This window comes from Phalacrocorax aristotelis, chromosome 9 (assembly GCF_949628215.1).
Source record: "Phalacrocorax aristotelis chromosome 9, bGulAri2.1, whole genome shotgun sequence".
NCBI classification, from domain to species: domain Eukaryota; kingdom Metazoa; phylum Chordata; class Aves; order Suliformes; family Phalacrocoracidae; genus Phalacrocorax; species Phalacrocorax aristotelis.
In genome coordinates, this window is record NC_134284.1 from 12,317,249 (window position 1) to 12,331,694 (window position 14,446).

General features: G+C 59.1%; 1 protein-coding gene across 2 annotated transcripts; it reads right to left on the minus strand.

Annotated features, from left to right (window-relative positions):
- Positions 1-1,914: 1,914 nt before the first annotated feature.
- Positions 1,915-9,655, minus strand: PGF (placental growth factor). Of its 2 annotated transcripts, XM_075103512.1 has the most exons (7): positions 9,456-9,655; positions 9,240-9,279; positions 8,383-8,579; positions 6,861-6,937; positions 5,133-5,162; positions 4,982-5,044; positions 1,916-4,243 (listed from the first exon to the last, which is right to left on the minus strand). In XM_075103512.1, exons 1-7 carry the CDS (start codon positions 9,627-9,629, stop codon positions 4,222-4,224), a joined length of 603 nt encoding a protein of 200 aa, XP_074959613.1. In that variant the 5' UTR covers positions 9,630-9,655; the 3' UTR covers positions 1,916-4,221. The 2 variants fall into 2 exon arrangements, with proteins under 2 accessions (XP_074959614.1, XP_074959613.1); XM_075103513.1 differs by lacking the exon at positions 5,133-5,162 and having other exon boundaries at positions 1,915-4,243.
- Between the last annotated feature and the right edge of the window lie 4,791 nt (positions 9,656-14,446).

Below are 14,446 nucleotides of genomic sequence, written 5' to 3' on the forward strand. Positions count from 1 at the left end.
CCAGAGTGGAGTTTTGCAGAGCTGAGCGGGGCTGAGTTTCAGCAATGCAGGGGTTGCTCAGCCCTGAGCAGTCACGCTGCAGGGCCAGCAAGGCAGAGGGGACAAGGGACAGTGCAGAAGTGAGTGAGTGAAAGGCATTGGCAAGAAGTGCGTCAGGGACTGACCTGTGAGGAAGAGCCTTGAAAGGGGAGAAGACATGTACCAGCTCTGAGGGACAGTGGCCCTTACCTGGGGGCTTCCAGTTTCCCATGTCAGTGCTGTCTGGAGGATGTTAAATTTGGGGCATTATTATTAGGTTAGCCTGCTGAAGAGCTTGTGGCCCTTGTCAGGAAGTGGGAACTTCCAAAGCAAGACCAGTGCTGACAAATAACAGGGAGGGGAGTGAGAGCTGCCCTTTTTCTCACAGCCTAAAATAGATGCATGAGAGCTGGCAAAAGCTTAAAACACGCTGAGACTGCAAACACTGCTGGCTGCAACAAGCAGAAAGATTATGCCCAACTTTGTGAGGATGCAAAATCTTCTAAGTCACAAGCGAGAGGTTAGGACCTCAGTGGATCTTTAGTTGCATGAAGACACTTGGGAGCACTGTGGCGGCATGTGCAGGGAGAAGCTGATGGGAGGCAGCACTCTGCTGGCATCCCAGGATCCAGGAGGCCAGAGATTACCAGCGAAGCTTTAACATCAGGGCTTCATCAGCTATGATGCTACATCTCTGGGCTGATCTCCACATCACCTTTTCAGGTACTTCCCCAAAAATATGTGATGTTTTGTTTCTAGTGCAGCCTGCGGCCCAGCTTATGTTTTGTCTCCCCTATAACTCTCCTTCTAAACCATCTTGCTGCAGCTCTGACTCCTAAAGCCTTATTAAACAAACCTTTGCTCTGTAAGGCTGGGAGACACAGGGAGCCCAGGGACGCTGATAATCCAGTTATATATATATAACACAGGCATGCTGCTCCTGTGACACAGCTGCCATACGCAAGGGGTACGCAGGCAGGGGAAGGATGAGGGCTTGGGGAGCACCAGGGCTGGGGCATGTTTGCTGCTTGTCCATGGACGACCAGCATTGTGTTGTTCTGCTCCCCACTGGCTTTGGGACTGGGGTCTGCCCCAGTCACTTTACAAGAGAACCAGTCCCCTCCTACAGCCCTGCTCTGCAGCGCTTGGGGGAAACATGGGGGTCTGTAGACATAGCTGACCTTGTCAGTGTTCTCAGGGGACACATCTGCTATGGCCAGGGAGGGCTGACAGGAACTGCTCACATAAGCCTCCATAAAAGGCACAATTTGGAGCAACACAGAGGGGGGACACAGGCAGATAGTGGCCAGTCCCCAGGAGGGAGCGTGGGTGGTGGCTGCAAGCCCCGAGGCCAGGAGCCTTGCTTTCCCCTCAGGGCAGCAGGCCCCCACCCTGAGCCTCACATCACCATTGGGTGCAACGTCCTGCTGGAAGTCCCTGCCACTAGGGGATGAGGAGGGTCCCAGGGGTGCCAGGACTCTCCCCTCTGGCAGACACATACAGGGGCAGGGAAGGGAGCCAGTTTCCCCTGGACACATGATGCTTGCCACAGCCCCAGGAGCATCAAGGAGCTGGTAGGGCTCATTGGGTTCCCCTTGCCAGTGAAGCCTCAGTGAAACAACTCCCAGAGCTGGAGGGAGCCCTGACAACAAGAGATGCAGCTCCCAAACCTCCTGTGCTGGTGGTGCCTTCCCCTGCTCCTGCCCAGCCCCAGCTGATCCTCTCGTCACTGCCACAGCAGGACAGCCACATCCCTCCCAGGCACCCACATCCTTGCTGTCCACCCTGACACTGCATGCCACTGAAGCAGGGGATGAGGCCACACACAGCACCCAAGGGGGTCAGGAAATGCAAGGGGAGAAGCGACACAGGGTTGCCACAGAAGGCAGGCACCCAGCCCCATCAGCTCTGGACAGAGCTGCCTCAAAAATCTCAGTGCTGAGCAGCAGCCAAAGAGGTGACACCAGAAACCAGGAACTGTTAGGAAAAGCTGCTGGGTGGGAGTTTGTTTGAATTTTTTTTAACCCTAATCACCACTCTTGACAAACTTATTTTTATTAATTAACATCCTTGGGTTTATGTAACTTCCTTTTTAAAGGTTTAATACTACCATGATGAAACTTTTACTGTTCAAAACAATACAGAAGCCATCACGTTCATCCCTTGAGTGTGGCGCACAGTTCTCCCTCACCTCAAAGCGCAACCAGCCAGGCTGCAAGGGCACACGGGCATGGGGAGAGCCTGCACAGACCAAGACAGGCCACTGGACCTAGGGTGCCACATGGCCCATGCAGACCCTGAGCAGTGTGGGAAGGGGAGTGGTGAGTCCCCCTCACCCATGAGGTGGTCAAGGAGGAGCTTCATGGGTTGTTGTTGAGGCAGAATCCACATAGGCTGTGCCCCAGGACACTATAGATGCCAGAAGTGGAAATGGGGTCTAAAAGGGATCCAGAAAGCTCCAGGAGGATATGCCCAGCCACACAGGTGCAACTTGCCCAGTCCGTGTTATGCTACATGGTGGCAGCATGAAAGTTCACATCATCTCAACACACACGACCAGCTTTCCCTGCCAGGGAACAGCTGCCAGAGAACCAGCCCTGTCCCCATGTCCTCGTGCCAGCCCCAGCTATGGGCTGCCAACCCCTGCTACATGAGGCTCCACTCTTGTTCCTCAGTGCAGGATAAACCTCAGGTCACCTCATTCGATGGTAACATTGAAGCCTTTGCACACCTTGCCTCCAGCCTTTTGCTTGAACCTTTCAAGAATAACCCTTGATTTTATTTTAACCTCGTGTCAGGGGTGCTCCACAATCATGCTGGTACCCAACTCACCCTTAGGGTTTCCAGCTATGTGCACTGCTCCAGGGTATGACTTGCACGGAGCAGCACAGGATGCATTTCGCAGCCAGCACCAGCCCCCTTACAGTGGGGGCAGGAAAGGGGAGAAGAAGAGCCCCAGGGGCACTGCTTAAGGCACACAGAAACAAAGGCTGGGGCTGCCCTCATGACCTGAGCATGGAAAGCAGGAGACAGCAGCACCCACAGCCACCTCGATGAGGGACACCAGCCCCCTACACACCCCAGGATGTTCCCAGTAACAGACAGGGCCCCCAGGCCAGCCAGCCCCCATGCCAGGTGCATGAGCCTTGGTGGGGTGTTTCTTGGGTGGGAAGGCCCATGGGCAGCCTGCCCCCGACTGCCCTAACCAGGCGTCAGCCCAGCCAGGGAGAAGGAAAGCCACAGGACAGCAAGCCAGAGATTTGGACTGGTGTGAGAACAGGATGCAGATGGCGAACAGGGGAGATACCAGACCCATACTATGGTATGGAAGAACAGTTCCCCCAAGGGTCTCCCAGTACCCACCTGAGCTCCAGCACATGGGTAGCCCCCACCCTGGGGAGCACCTTGGTCCCAAACTGCTGGTTATCCACCTCCAGCATCATACCAAGGGCAGCCCGTTGGGTGCTGCAGGAGTGAGTTGGATGCTGCAGGAGTGCCCTCCTCTAGCCTGGGCGGGCACCTATGGGGAAGAGCCCTGCCTGTGGCTGCTGGAAAGCAGATGGGAGTGCTTGCACTGCCAGCTCCTGTATCTGACCACCAGGTTTTACTGAGCAGGGCAAGGCTGGGTTGTGGCTGTGAGTACGTGAGGAGCCCTGACAACCCCAATTCCCTGCCCTTCCCCACCAGGAGGGTTTCCCAGTCAAGCTCCCTGGCACTGTCCTGGGCTGCTCCATGCCAAGGCTGGGACGGATGCAGCCCTGCAGCCTTGCCTGCCCCAGGTTTCCTTCCTCCCCAGCTGCAGGACAGAGCAGTTTTGCAGCTGCAGCCCTCTGAGCCATCTCCACGCGCCCCCACATCATGCTGTCCCCAGCCAGGTCCAGCAGCACATCCACCAGCTTCTCTCATTGCTTCCAGGATGCCCTTGAATACCAACAGGCTGCTTGAGCTCCTCATCTTCAGCCCCAGCCCTGATCATGGGTCCTTTTGTTCTGCTGCCAACGGTGCAGACAGCACAAGGGAGTCCTTGGTTCCAGGCAGCATTCCTGCCAAGGCCAAGCAGAAGTCGAGTCAGCTCTTCCCTGCTGGAGTCCTGCTCCCCACCGCTGCTTGGAGGGGCATGGGTCCACAAGCCCCTGACATCAGGGGAAAACACAGCTGGCTCAAACCCAGGTGACAGGAGCAAGGCTGGGGGCAGAGCAGAGGCTACCTGCGTGGTGCACCACATCTGCAAAGAGAGCAAGGCATGGGATGAGTGATGCCAGGATGCAGGGAGACAACACCACGACATCCAAGCTCACCTGCTCTGTCCCAAGTCCCCATCCCTGTGTCTGGCCTCTCCCGCACCAAACTGTGGGGGAGGGTCCACAGACAGCCTCTTCACAGGGAAGAGCTAGGGCAATGGGCTGTAGGTGCTGGCTGAGCCCCAAGCAGCAAGATTCAGACAAAACGGGGAAATACAATGGGAAAGTGCCAGCCCCAAAAGTGTCTGCAGTAAGAGTCCAGCCTGTGCTGTTACAGCAAGCCGTTTGAGACAGTCAGCTAAATGTAAGGAGGGAAAGGGTAGAGTAACCCAAACAACGACTAGCCAAGGACTGCAGGAAGGACACAGCTGGCAGCAAGATGAGGCTGAAACTGGAAATTCATTAATCCAGAAAAGCCAGTGTGGTCTGTGATGGTGATAGAGCTATCAAGTCACCCAGCCCATCCATCCCCACCCTGGGTGGGACTGGCCAGCTTTGAGCAGCTAAGCCTGGAGACTACCAAGCACCTATTGAGCCTTCAGCAAAAGGCCCATTTCCCCACAGCTGCCCACTGTCCCCTCCATCCTGCTTTCTCCTATGTCTGCTCTGCACAAACCCCTCACTGCTCACAGTGTCAGTAAAGACCTAAAGGCTAACAAAAGAATTCATCCCAAAGAAATTAACCCAGAAGACACCACCCATACCTGCCCCTGCTCACTTACAGTTCACAGTCTTTACGTCTCATCTTGTCTTGTCTTCTCTTACCTCGGCCCTTGGACCTCCTCCTTCAAAAGAAAAGTACCACAAGAGGCTGATGCATGGGAGAGGAGACCCACAACACCAGCTGGTAACACAGCCCCTGATGTCGCTTACCTTCCCAACCTCATCAGGTCCTGCCGGGGCCTGCAGGGCAGGAAAAGGACAGAGTGACATGGTTGCTTGGGCAATGCTGTCTGTTGAGCTGCTGGAGGTGTTTTTTTGAGATGCCCCAGCACACAGCACAATCTACCTGCTATCATTCATGCTTAAAACAGACCCAATATGACTTCTCTCCCCACTATCAACTCCTGAGCCCAGAGCTGACTGCAGTAGGCAGAGAGAAGGCAGAGACAGCAAAGGGGCAGGGGATGGTCGGCTTTGGTGACTCCCCAGGGGAATGTGACATGTTGCCCATGAGGCTGGGCAGCACAGGTTCAGTTTCAGCTGCTCTCAGTGACAGGCTTCATAGCTCAGCTGGTTAAACAAGATGCAACATCCTGAGTAACGTGGGATTTGCTGCAAAGTCTCAGTAGTGGTTCTCGGACGACAGCCACAACATACTTGGCTTAAGCATCCCCTATAAGGGCCAAAACCAGGACATCCACCACACCTATGTTAAACCTCAAAGGGGAACGATGTAAAGGTGTGGAAGGTGGCTTAGGGAGAAGTTGAAAGGTGTTGCAGAAGCAAGAATTTTACACAGACAGATTCAAAGGCAGCCTGCACAAGTACACATAGGAGATCCCCTGGGAGTTACCCTAGGTAGGAAAACCACAACAGGCTCAGGAAATTCCCTGCGCAGAAATAGCTGGAAGCAGAGAGGGGGAAGTAACACATCTGCTTCTTCCCAGTCCCTCTTCTGCATCCACCAACAGACGTTCCAGAGACAGCACAGAGCTGGACAGGCCTTGGGTCTACTCCAGCACGGCCACTCTTACAACTGCAGGGGAATACCGATCCAGGGATCCTCAGGCTCTTCTTCCAGGCAGGGATCACAGCTGCCCAGCAGGACACTCAGTCCCCAGTTTTCACAATACTAGATCAGCCTGGGCAGCACTGGAGCTGCTCCCCTCTCCTACAGCACTGCAGCCCCCAGGCAGAGGCCCCATCCTGCCCAACCTCTCACCACTTCTGGGACACAGTGAGCACCCCAAGAGGTTAACTATGTGCCAGTAGTCTGTGGCAGGTTGGTGCTGTGCATCCATCCTGGGCCAGCACTGCACATCCATACCAGGTTGGTGCTGTATGTTTTAAGCTTTCATTTGTTGGCTTGGATGTAAACTTGGATGCCCTGGATGGGACAGCCTCCTTTAAATGGAGTCCCAAGGCCCAGCCTTTCAGCTTTCTCTTTGGGCCACAGTCACACTCGGGTATACCAAGCCATGGAGCTCCCTGCTGAACCACCCTTGTGCACACTGCCCCACACCAAACACCTGTCTCCAGCCACCTGCCTTGCTCTGTTACCGACAGGCAGCTTTTCCAGCCAGAGGAGCACAAGCCAGGCACACCAAGGCAGCCACGTAGACGGGGGCATGGGCATTCCTGCTCACAGAGCTGGGGTGCTGCAGCAGCTCCAGCCCTGCAGACAGTGCATGGTGCCTGACCTGGCCACACAACACTACGCACCCCCTTGGCTGCGGGGACCAGGCTGCAGAGGCATGGTGCAGCCTGCAGCTGACCAAGGAACATAGGCACGGGCAAACCTCAGTATGGAGACAGTGGGGGTGTCCCAGCATGGCTGGGGTGCCCCCAGGGCATTCTTCTCCCACACGCAGGGTGAGCTGGCAGGGTCACTCTTGCTGGAAGGGCACAGGGGTGCAAAACAAGCCCAGGCGTCCCTACCTGCACTCGCACTGCTTGTGCTCGGTGAACGCCATCTCCACATAGGATGCCTCCCCGTTTGGCTTTAACTTCAGGAGCTGAAAGAAGAGCAAAGGTTACTTCCCAGGCAGCAGCAGGAGGGGGCTGGAAGGGCTCCCATGGCACTGCCTCAGCACCCCAGCCTCTTGGGCTGACACGTGTCTAACCTGTTCCTTGGGACCTCCAGCAGTAGAGACTCCACCTCCGCATGCTGGCAGCACAGGCCAGGCCCAGCTGCTCTGGCAGCTTGGGAGGCTCTGCTAGTGCTGCCCTGTGTCTTCAGGGCTGTGATTTAAGTGCCATGGTCTTGGGATTTCCCAGCCCTAGAGAAGATTTTTCTGCCTCTACTTTTCTGGAGAGTCTCCACATATTTGTCCACTTTGCACATATCCCTTCTCTGATGGAAATATTCCCCCCCAGTCACATTTCCCAGACCATTCCTGTTGCTCCTGCCTCTTTCCCACAGCACGGAGCCTGGAGGCAGTACTGTGGTGCCTCCCGAGCCCATGAGTGCAGGATTTGCCCTGCCATGTGTCAGTCCACAGCCCAGCCCAGCCCAGAGTTTGGGTTGGACACCCAGGGACTTCACAAGGTATGTTCATCATTGGTGTGATCCACATTAGCCCCCACAGAAGTGCCTGGCATTGCCACCCTGCACACAGCAGCAGGATCCCTCTTGTGGAAGGAGACCTGTGATTGGGGAGTTGCCTTCCGTTCATGTCAGACACTTGCAAGATGTTTTGGAGACTCCCACCCTGCCTTCCAACACGCTTTCAACCCCTGAGGGACCAAAGTCACTGGTGATTTACCGCAGGCACTCTCTAGTCCATCACCCACTGCAAAGCAAAGCCTTTCTCTGCAGCAGCAGCAGGCTGATCTCCAGCAGTGCTGCACAAGGGCTGCAGTGTGAGGACAACGGCTGCCTGGCGCACAGGGAAGAGCCAGCTGGCAGCTTGTTCACAGCTTGGGATCTCCCACCCTACTTTGCACAGCTCCCACAGTGGGGACTGGGAACGCAACTGGTGCGGCCCTTCACGCTCACCATGCCCCCACCACACATTCACTGTCATTACCACTGTGGGCATCTCCTGACACACGAGAGCCTCGCTTCTCCCTGCGATTCAGGGGCAGTGCCTGCTTTGACCCAGCAGGCAATCACGGGCAACCAGGACACCCCCCAGCCCCACCACAGGTCAGGGAAGGTCTGGAAAGGTGACAGCAATCAGCAAGATGGACCACACAGAGAGGAGAGGGCAGGGAAGCAGAGAGAGAGGCCAGTACCACTGGGGGTATTACCTGGCCTCTGGGTCAAGCCCACAGAGCAGGCAGAGGGACCCTCCTGGTTTGGCATGCATTTGAGCACTTGTGAGTAAGCCCCCTCCCCTGTTATCCATGCAGCTATGATGTCTGGAGGATGTGAAGCTGCAAGTTCACCTCCCCGGCACTTGACGAGGAGCCCATCACCTCCCCAGCGCAGCCACAACCCCAGAGCAGCAGCGCTTACCTGCATGGTGACTGTGCTTGTCTCCACGGGGATGCAGCGGAGACCCTCGTCCCCACAGCAGCCTCCACAGCGCTGCAGGGAGACACAGGAGGGTCTGAAAATGTACTCCACCTCATTGGGGAACTCAGTAATAACATCCACCAGCTGCTCCAGAGGCCTGCAGAAACTTCGATTCCAGATCTCCCGAAAGGTCAGGACTGGAAGAGACCAGGGTTGGGGGACTATAAGGAGGTGCTCCAGGGAGGCTGAGCCCATCCAACCCACTGCCAAGGCAGGTGTAGCAGCCGTGGTGGGGTCCTGGGTCCTGCATCCATCACGGGGGCACAGGGATGTAGAGGACCTCCTTGTGCCCCCAGTAAGCCCATCACCGCACCAGCACAGGGGGCTCAGACAGCCACCACGTCCACCCCGATGGGGTCTCACTCCACCTGCCCCCCAGCTCCGTCTCTCCCTCCTCAGGCACCCCACATCCTCTCCACACTCCACCGCGGCGGGGCTCTCCCATTTTCCCTGCCCAGCCCCAGCGGGCGCCGAAGTCCGGCCCCGCAACGCGGCGGACAACCGTCCCCTCGGGTTTCCCAGGGCGGGGAGCAGAGGGGGGCCCAGGCGGGGCGTTCCTGCCCGGGACCCCGCACCCCGGCGCCGGAGAGGAGCAGCAAGCCCGGGATAGGGCTGCGCTCTGCTCCGGCCCGGTGCCGCAAGCACTGCTCCGAGCCCCGGTACAGCTCCCCGCTGTCCCCCCGGGCTTCGCCGCGGGGCTCCGGGGGGGATAACGGCCCTGGGGTGCACCGAGCCCCCCCCCCGGTCTGTCGCCCGCTCCCAGCCGGGGCACCGGCGGCCACCCGTTCCCAACTCACCGGGCGGCTCCGCGCTGGCGGTCCCCCGCGCCTCCGGGGCCTGCAGGGAGGGAAAGGCGGGCGCTGGCGGGGGCGGCACGGGGGGACCCACCGCCGTCCCCCCCGCCCCAGCGCCGGGAGGAGCCGCCCCAGCGGCCACCGTTACACCGGGCAGCGGCACCGGTGGGACCGGGCTACCCCCGCTCCAACCCCCCCTCCCGCGCCCCCGGCTCTCACCGGGGCGGGGGGCGCCCCTAGCGCCGCGGCCACCAGCAGCCGCAGGAAGGCGCCGAGCAGCCGCATCGCCGCTCCCGCCACCGAACTCAGCGCCGCCGCTACCGCCCCGCCGCCCCCGGCATGCTGCCCCGCCGCCGGGCCGCCGGCCCCGCCGTGCCGCCTCCGCCGGGCCATAGGAGCGCGCCCCGCTCCGCCGCCCTATTTCACCGCCGCCGCTCCGCCCCCGCCCGCCCCGGCCCCGCCGCGGGGCGGGAGCAGGTGCCCGGCCCCGGCAGCCGCGCGGAGGGCCGGTGGCCCCGGGAGCGGCGGAGCCACCCACCTCCAGCCGAGCCCCATCGGGCTGCCCCGGGGCTTCTAGGGACCGGTGCCTCCCCGGGGCGACGGGAAGCACCGGGGCTGTACCGGGGCTCCTCGGCTCACCGGGCTCCCCCGACTCCTGTCCGCCTCTCCCAGGGTCGGTGTGTGCCACCCCGTGCCCACCCAGCTGCCCTATGCCCACCCAGCAGCTCCTTTCCCATCCGCTCACCCTGTTCTCCTGCTATTGCCCCAGCCCCACCCAGACATCCCATGTCCACCCACTCACCCCATCCCCACCCGGACACCCCACACCCACCCACCCCATTCCCTGCAAGATGCCCCATGCCTGCCCAGTCAGCCCCCGCTGTCGGAGGTCTGGCAGGGGGGTTCCAGCCCCCTCAGCCCCAGGGACAGCATCCTGGTCCTGCCCGCCATAGCGGGGATCCCTCCAGCTTGGGCGGGAAGGGGGCAGAGCAGTTCCCTGGAGCAGGTCTGGGCCAAACCCTGCTGCCAAGGGTAAACCCAAAGGAGCTCTGTGGCCTTTTCTGTTCTATTTTTAAGCCCCAGCAGCCAGAGAAGCTGGAGCTATGGGAGGTGGGAAGGGGAGAGATGCCAGCAGGCAACACGATCCCCCATGGGCCGCAGGTCCCAGGGAAATAACAGGCTCTGTGTCCCTGCCAGGATTCACCTTTCTGTCTTCCCGGGAGAGCAGGGAGGCTGCTCCAGGGCTTCCCTGCCCACCTCTGTGTGAGGTCTGTCCCTGTGGCATGAGGATGCCAGTGGCTTGCCTCCAGCCCCGTGGGGTCTGTCCCCGGGGTATGTGGGACAGCTAGCTGCCTGTCCTCAGCCCTGCTGGGCCATGCAGGTGGCAGCAGTTCAGGCGTCAGCAGGAGATGGGCTCTGGTTGGAGCTTCCAGGCATTGGTACTGCTGAGTGTGTGAAAAAGCTGCTGGAGCAGGGCCTGGCAAATTAGCAGGGAGATGCTGCAGAGATAAGCACACAGAAATCCCGGCCCGCCAGGGCGGCCGGGTATGCTGCAGTTCGTCACTCAGCAGCACAGCATGGAGGCTGCCGGGGGGCTGCCGCAGCAGCGTTTGGTGCCTGCTCATGCTCTTGCCCCTGGCCAGGCAGCAAGAAGCAGGTAATGTCCCCAGTGTGATGGCTGGAGCATGCCTGTGCTCTCCTTCTGCCACTCCATGGACTCTCCTGGGCCAAGGGGACCCCAACGGCTCCCCTGGGATGGTTCTGAGATAGGGCATAATGGGAGAGTTTCCTCCAACCCAAGATCCTGGATCAGAGGCCACCCTGAGCAGCAGCTGCTGCCAACTCACTGGACAGACAGAATCCTGTTATTGCAAAGACCGTGACCACATGGGGCCTCATGCCTGTCCTTGCAGGAAGGTCCCTCAGGGCCACCTCTCAGACACAAGGCCAGCCTCTGGCGCTGGAGCAAAGGGCTCTCCCCCAGGAGCCGTGTGGCTGGGGAGACCGGCCCTTAATTGCCGAGTGCAATCCTGTTCCTGGTCTGAAGCTATTTCCTCAGAGGCCTTGGGCAGAGTTTACATTCCTGGGATGAGCATCCCTTTCTAGGCAGCACAGAGCAGAGAAATAATATTTGGACACTGGTAACCTGTGACCAGCAACATCCTCCTGCAAATGGGAGAAACATCCAGCTGGCTGGGACTGTGGCTGCTTGCTTTGCTGCGCTCCTTCCCCAGGGGCCGAGCCTACCCTTCCCCAGCTGCAGGACTGGGCTGGAGGTCGATGCTATATATGCACAGGCGTGTCCCTCGCACCACCTCCCACTGGGCTCCAGGGAGCAGAGCTACGCACTTTGGGAACAAGGGACAGAGGAGGCTCAAGGGACTGGCCAGGGACATACAGCAAATATAGAGACATTTCCTTAAAGGGCAGATGCCTCCCCTGCAGCGAGCCCTGTGCAGTGGCCACGAGCTGAGAGCATCAACTCCAATATGCCACCACCTGCCTGTGCCACCTCCCTGCCCCACTTGCAGCACTGGCGAGGGAGGCGGGTGGGGAATGATGGTGCATCCCTGTTGCAGGTGAGCCCTGGCAGTCTGGCAGGGCTAGGCAGTCCTGGCACCCAGCTGCAAGCACGCTGCTGTGCAGCCCTGCTGGGGAGTGGGCTCACTTCCGTGCCTCTTATACCTTCTGGGCAAGGGGCAAGAACAGAGGCCTGGGCTGCCCATGAGCACTGAAGGAACCCAGTGCAGGCAGCTGCTCCCCCTGAAACCTCAGCCTGCTCACCACAGGCGAGGCCCCTCTAAGTCTCCTTTTCCGTAAAACAGCTCATTTGAGCATCAAAATCCCCTCACAGGTATCTTCTCCCCTGCAAAATCACACCTCCAGCACCTCAGATGAAAAGAGCTCAACAAAAACACATCCCTGTGTCACTCTTAAGCCAACTGTAGCCAGGACCTCCTGCATCTCCCCTGAAGCCCTTGAAGAACACCTCTGAAATTCTCAGGGCATTATTTTTGTGCTGCTGCTATTTAGGACACTGGAGTCAGTCTGATCAGGGCTGGAGGCTTCTGCTGGGGGAAGTGCCAAACCCCCTGTGCTCCAGTGCCTGGCACAGCCACCGTGTCAGGCTGCTGCTGCTCCTGCCCAGCAAGCAAGAGTCCCCCCAGCAGCTACCTACATCCTGCACTGATGGGACTCCCAAGGTCAAAACAGCATGAAGACATAAGGCACTGGGCTCCTAGCACCACTCTTCATCCCAGAGTACCCATGTTTCACCCTTGGTGTTTCATTCAATTGCTTTTCCCAGCCCTGTGATCTGGCTCTTAGGCTCCCCTAAGCATCACTGTCAGTAAGAGTGGAGGACTTGGCGCATAGCTAACACAGCTAAGCCTGCTCAGTCTTCTGCAGGTTGTGTCTCCACAGTGGGGACGAAAGGCAAAAGGCAGAGCAATGGAGACTGGCTGTTTGGAGCTGTGTGTACCTGCCTGCATGTCAGAGTAGGAATGGAGATGGGCATGGTCTGGCAGGAACTTCCCCAGCACCAGCCTCTCCACACAGGGAAACCCAGTCCTCTCTTCCAGGAAATTGCTCCTGGTTTCTTCTGGGAAACACAGGGCTCTCCAGTGTCCTTGCAGGCAAGCAGGGCTGCACCAGTGACCGCTGGACAGTCAGCATTGCTCCTCAAAGAAACAACCTGAAAACAACCTGCCTGGACACCCAGGCCCTGGAAGACTCTTCAGAGCCATGCCACGGTGGCTCCGACTCCAAGAGATGCCAGCGGCAGCAGCACATCCGTCACTCCTGGCGGCTGGTGGCTCTGGCATCAGTGCCTCCTCCCAGCCCAGGTGTGCAGGGGGATGTGTTTGCCGAGGGTGAGGCTGACAATAGCGGGAAATGGGCCGGGCCATGCACCCCGATGGTGGTGGCTCACAGCCCCAGCCACTGCTGCCGGCAGCAGGAGGAAGCGTCCGGCCTTAGTCAGCCCCGGCTGCACGTGGCAGGAACTCTGCTGTTTGTTTTGGTTCCCCAGGAGGGGAGTTCAGCCTCCCCAGGGAACTGTGACCAAAACTGCAGGCACCTGAGAGCATGGCCCCATGCCTGGGGAGAGGAGGGTCTAGCCCCCTTGAGTTGCAGGCACCAGGGCTGCCCCAGGTCTGACACAAGTTTTAGAGGGGCATGGGATGGGCACGTGGGCTGCCCCAGAGCACAGCTTAAATCCCCCACTGGGACAGGGACAGTGCCACCGAGAAGCAGGTCCCTGAGACTGCCAAACCCAAGTCCTAGGAAGCCATGTCCCTCAGCCAGCCAGTGCTCCAGCAACAGGTTGCTGGCTGGCAGACTCAGTGCCTCTCAGCCTAATGCTTCGTCTTTCAGTGCATGCATAGCTTCGTGCCAAGGCCGAGCCCAGGGCAGGGGACAGAGTCGGCTTCCCACCAGGGCAAAGCTGCAGGCAGGTGGCAAAGTGATGCAGGCAGCAGACGGGAGGGTTAATGATGACCAGTGGTCTCCCAGACCAGCTGTCAGTCAGCTGTGCCCCATGAGGAGGTGACAGAAAACACACATGCCGGGTGCAGTGCTTGGTGGCCGGCTGGCCAGGCAGCCCCACACAGCAGGGACTGGCCAGGCCACGGGTGTTTGCAGGAGAGCTCAGCCCTGGAGCAGGGCGAGGCACTGGGGAGCTGAACCGCAGCCCCAAGTATACGTGGGTGCCTACAGGTAAGCGTTGTGTCAGCAGCCTCTGCAGGGCGTGCAGTTACTATGCCAAGAGAACAGCCCCTTGCACACGAGGTACTGAGAGTCCAGAGTGGGAAGTAGAGATGCAGCATCCACGGCACAGCTCACCCCACTCTGCCCAAGCTCCTCTCCTGAAGCCCTGGGTGGAAGCAGAGCCCCCACATTCCAGAAACACTGCAGGGTTTTCCCTCCAGCAGCTGCAGAGCACTGCACTTGGGAAAGCCCAAACAGGCTACGACCAGGACAGACTGGTGCAGCAGCGTGCGCATGACCCTCCCCCACCGGCAGAGGTAAAATACCCCAGGCCCACACAGGGCAGGAGTGATGGGCTATGGCAGCCCTGGGAGGGATGGGACTCTCCCAGAAGGATTGGAGCAGACCCTGTCCCCACGATAGAGACAGTGGTTACTTTTCCATCGGAGAACCAAGCATAACCTGCATATCTATCATGTTTCATCTCTGGGAAACGGGCAGCA

Excerpts from the sequence above, each read along its gene's own strand:
- PGF (XM_075103512.1), bottom strand. The coding sequence starts at position 9,629 with ATGGCCCGGCGGAGGCGGCACGGCGGGGCCGGCGGCCCGGCGGCGGGG. Across the intron at positions 9,280-9,455 it reads TAGGGGCGCCCCCCGCCCCG|GCCCCGGAGGCGCGGGGGAC; the intron begins GTGAGAGCCGGG and ends CCCTCCCTGCAG. Across the intron at positions 4,244-4,981 it reads AGACGTAAAGACTGTGAACT|ATGTGGTGCACCACGCAGGT; the intron begins GTAAGTGAGCAG and ends CTCTCTTTGCAG.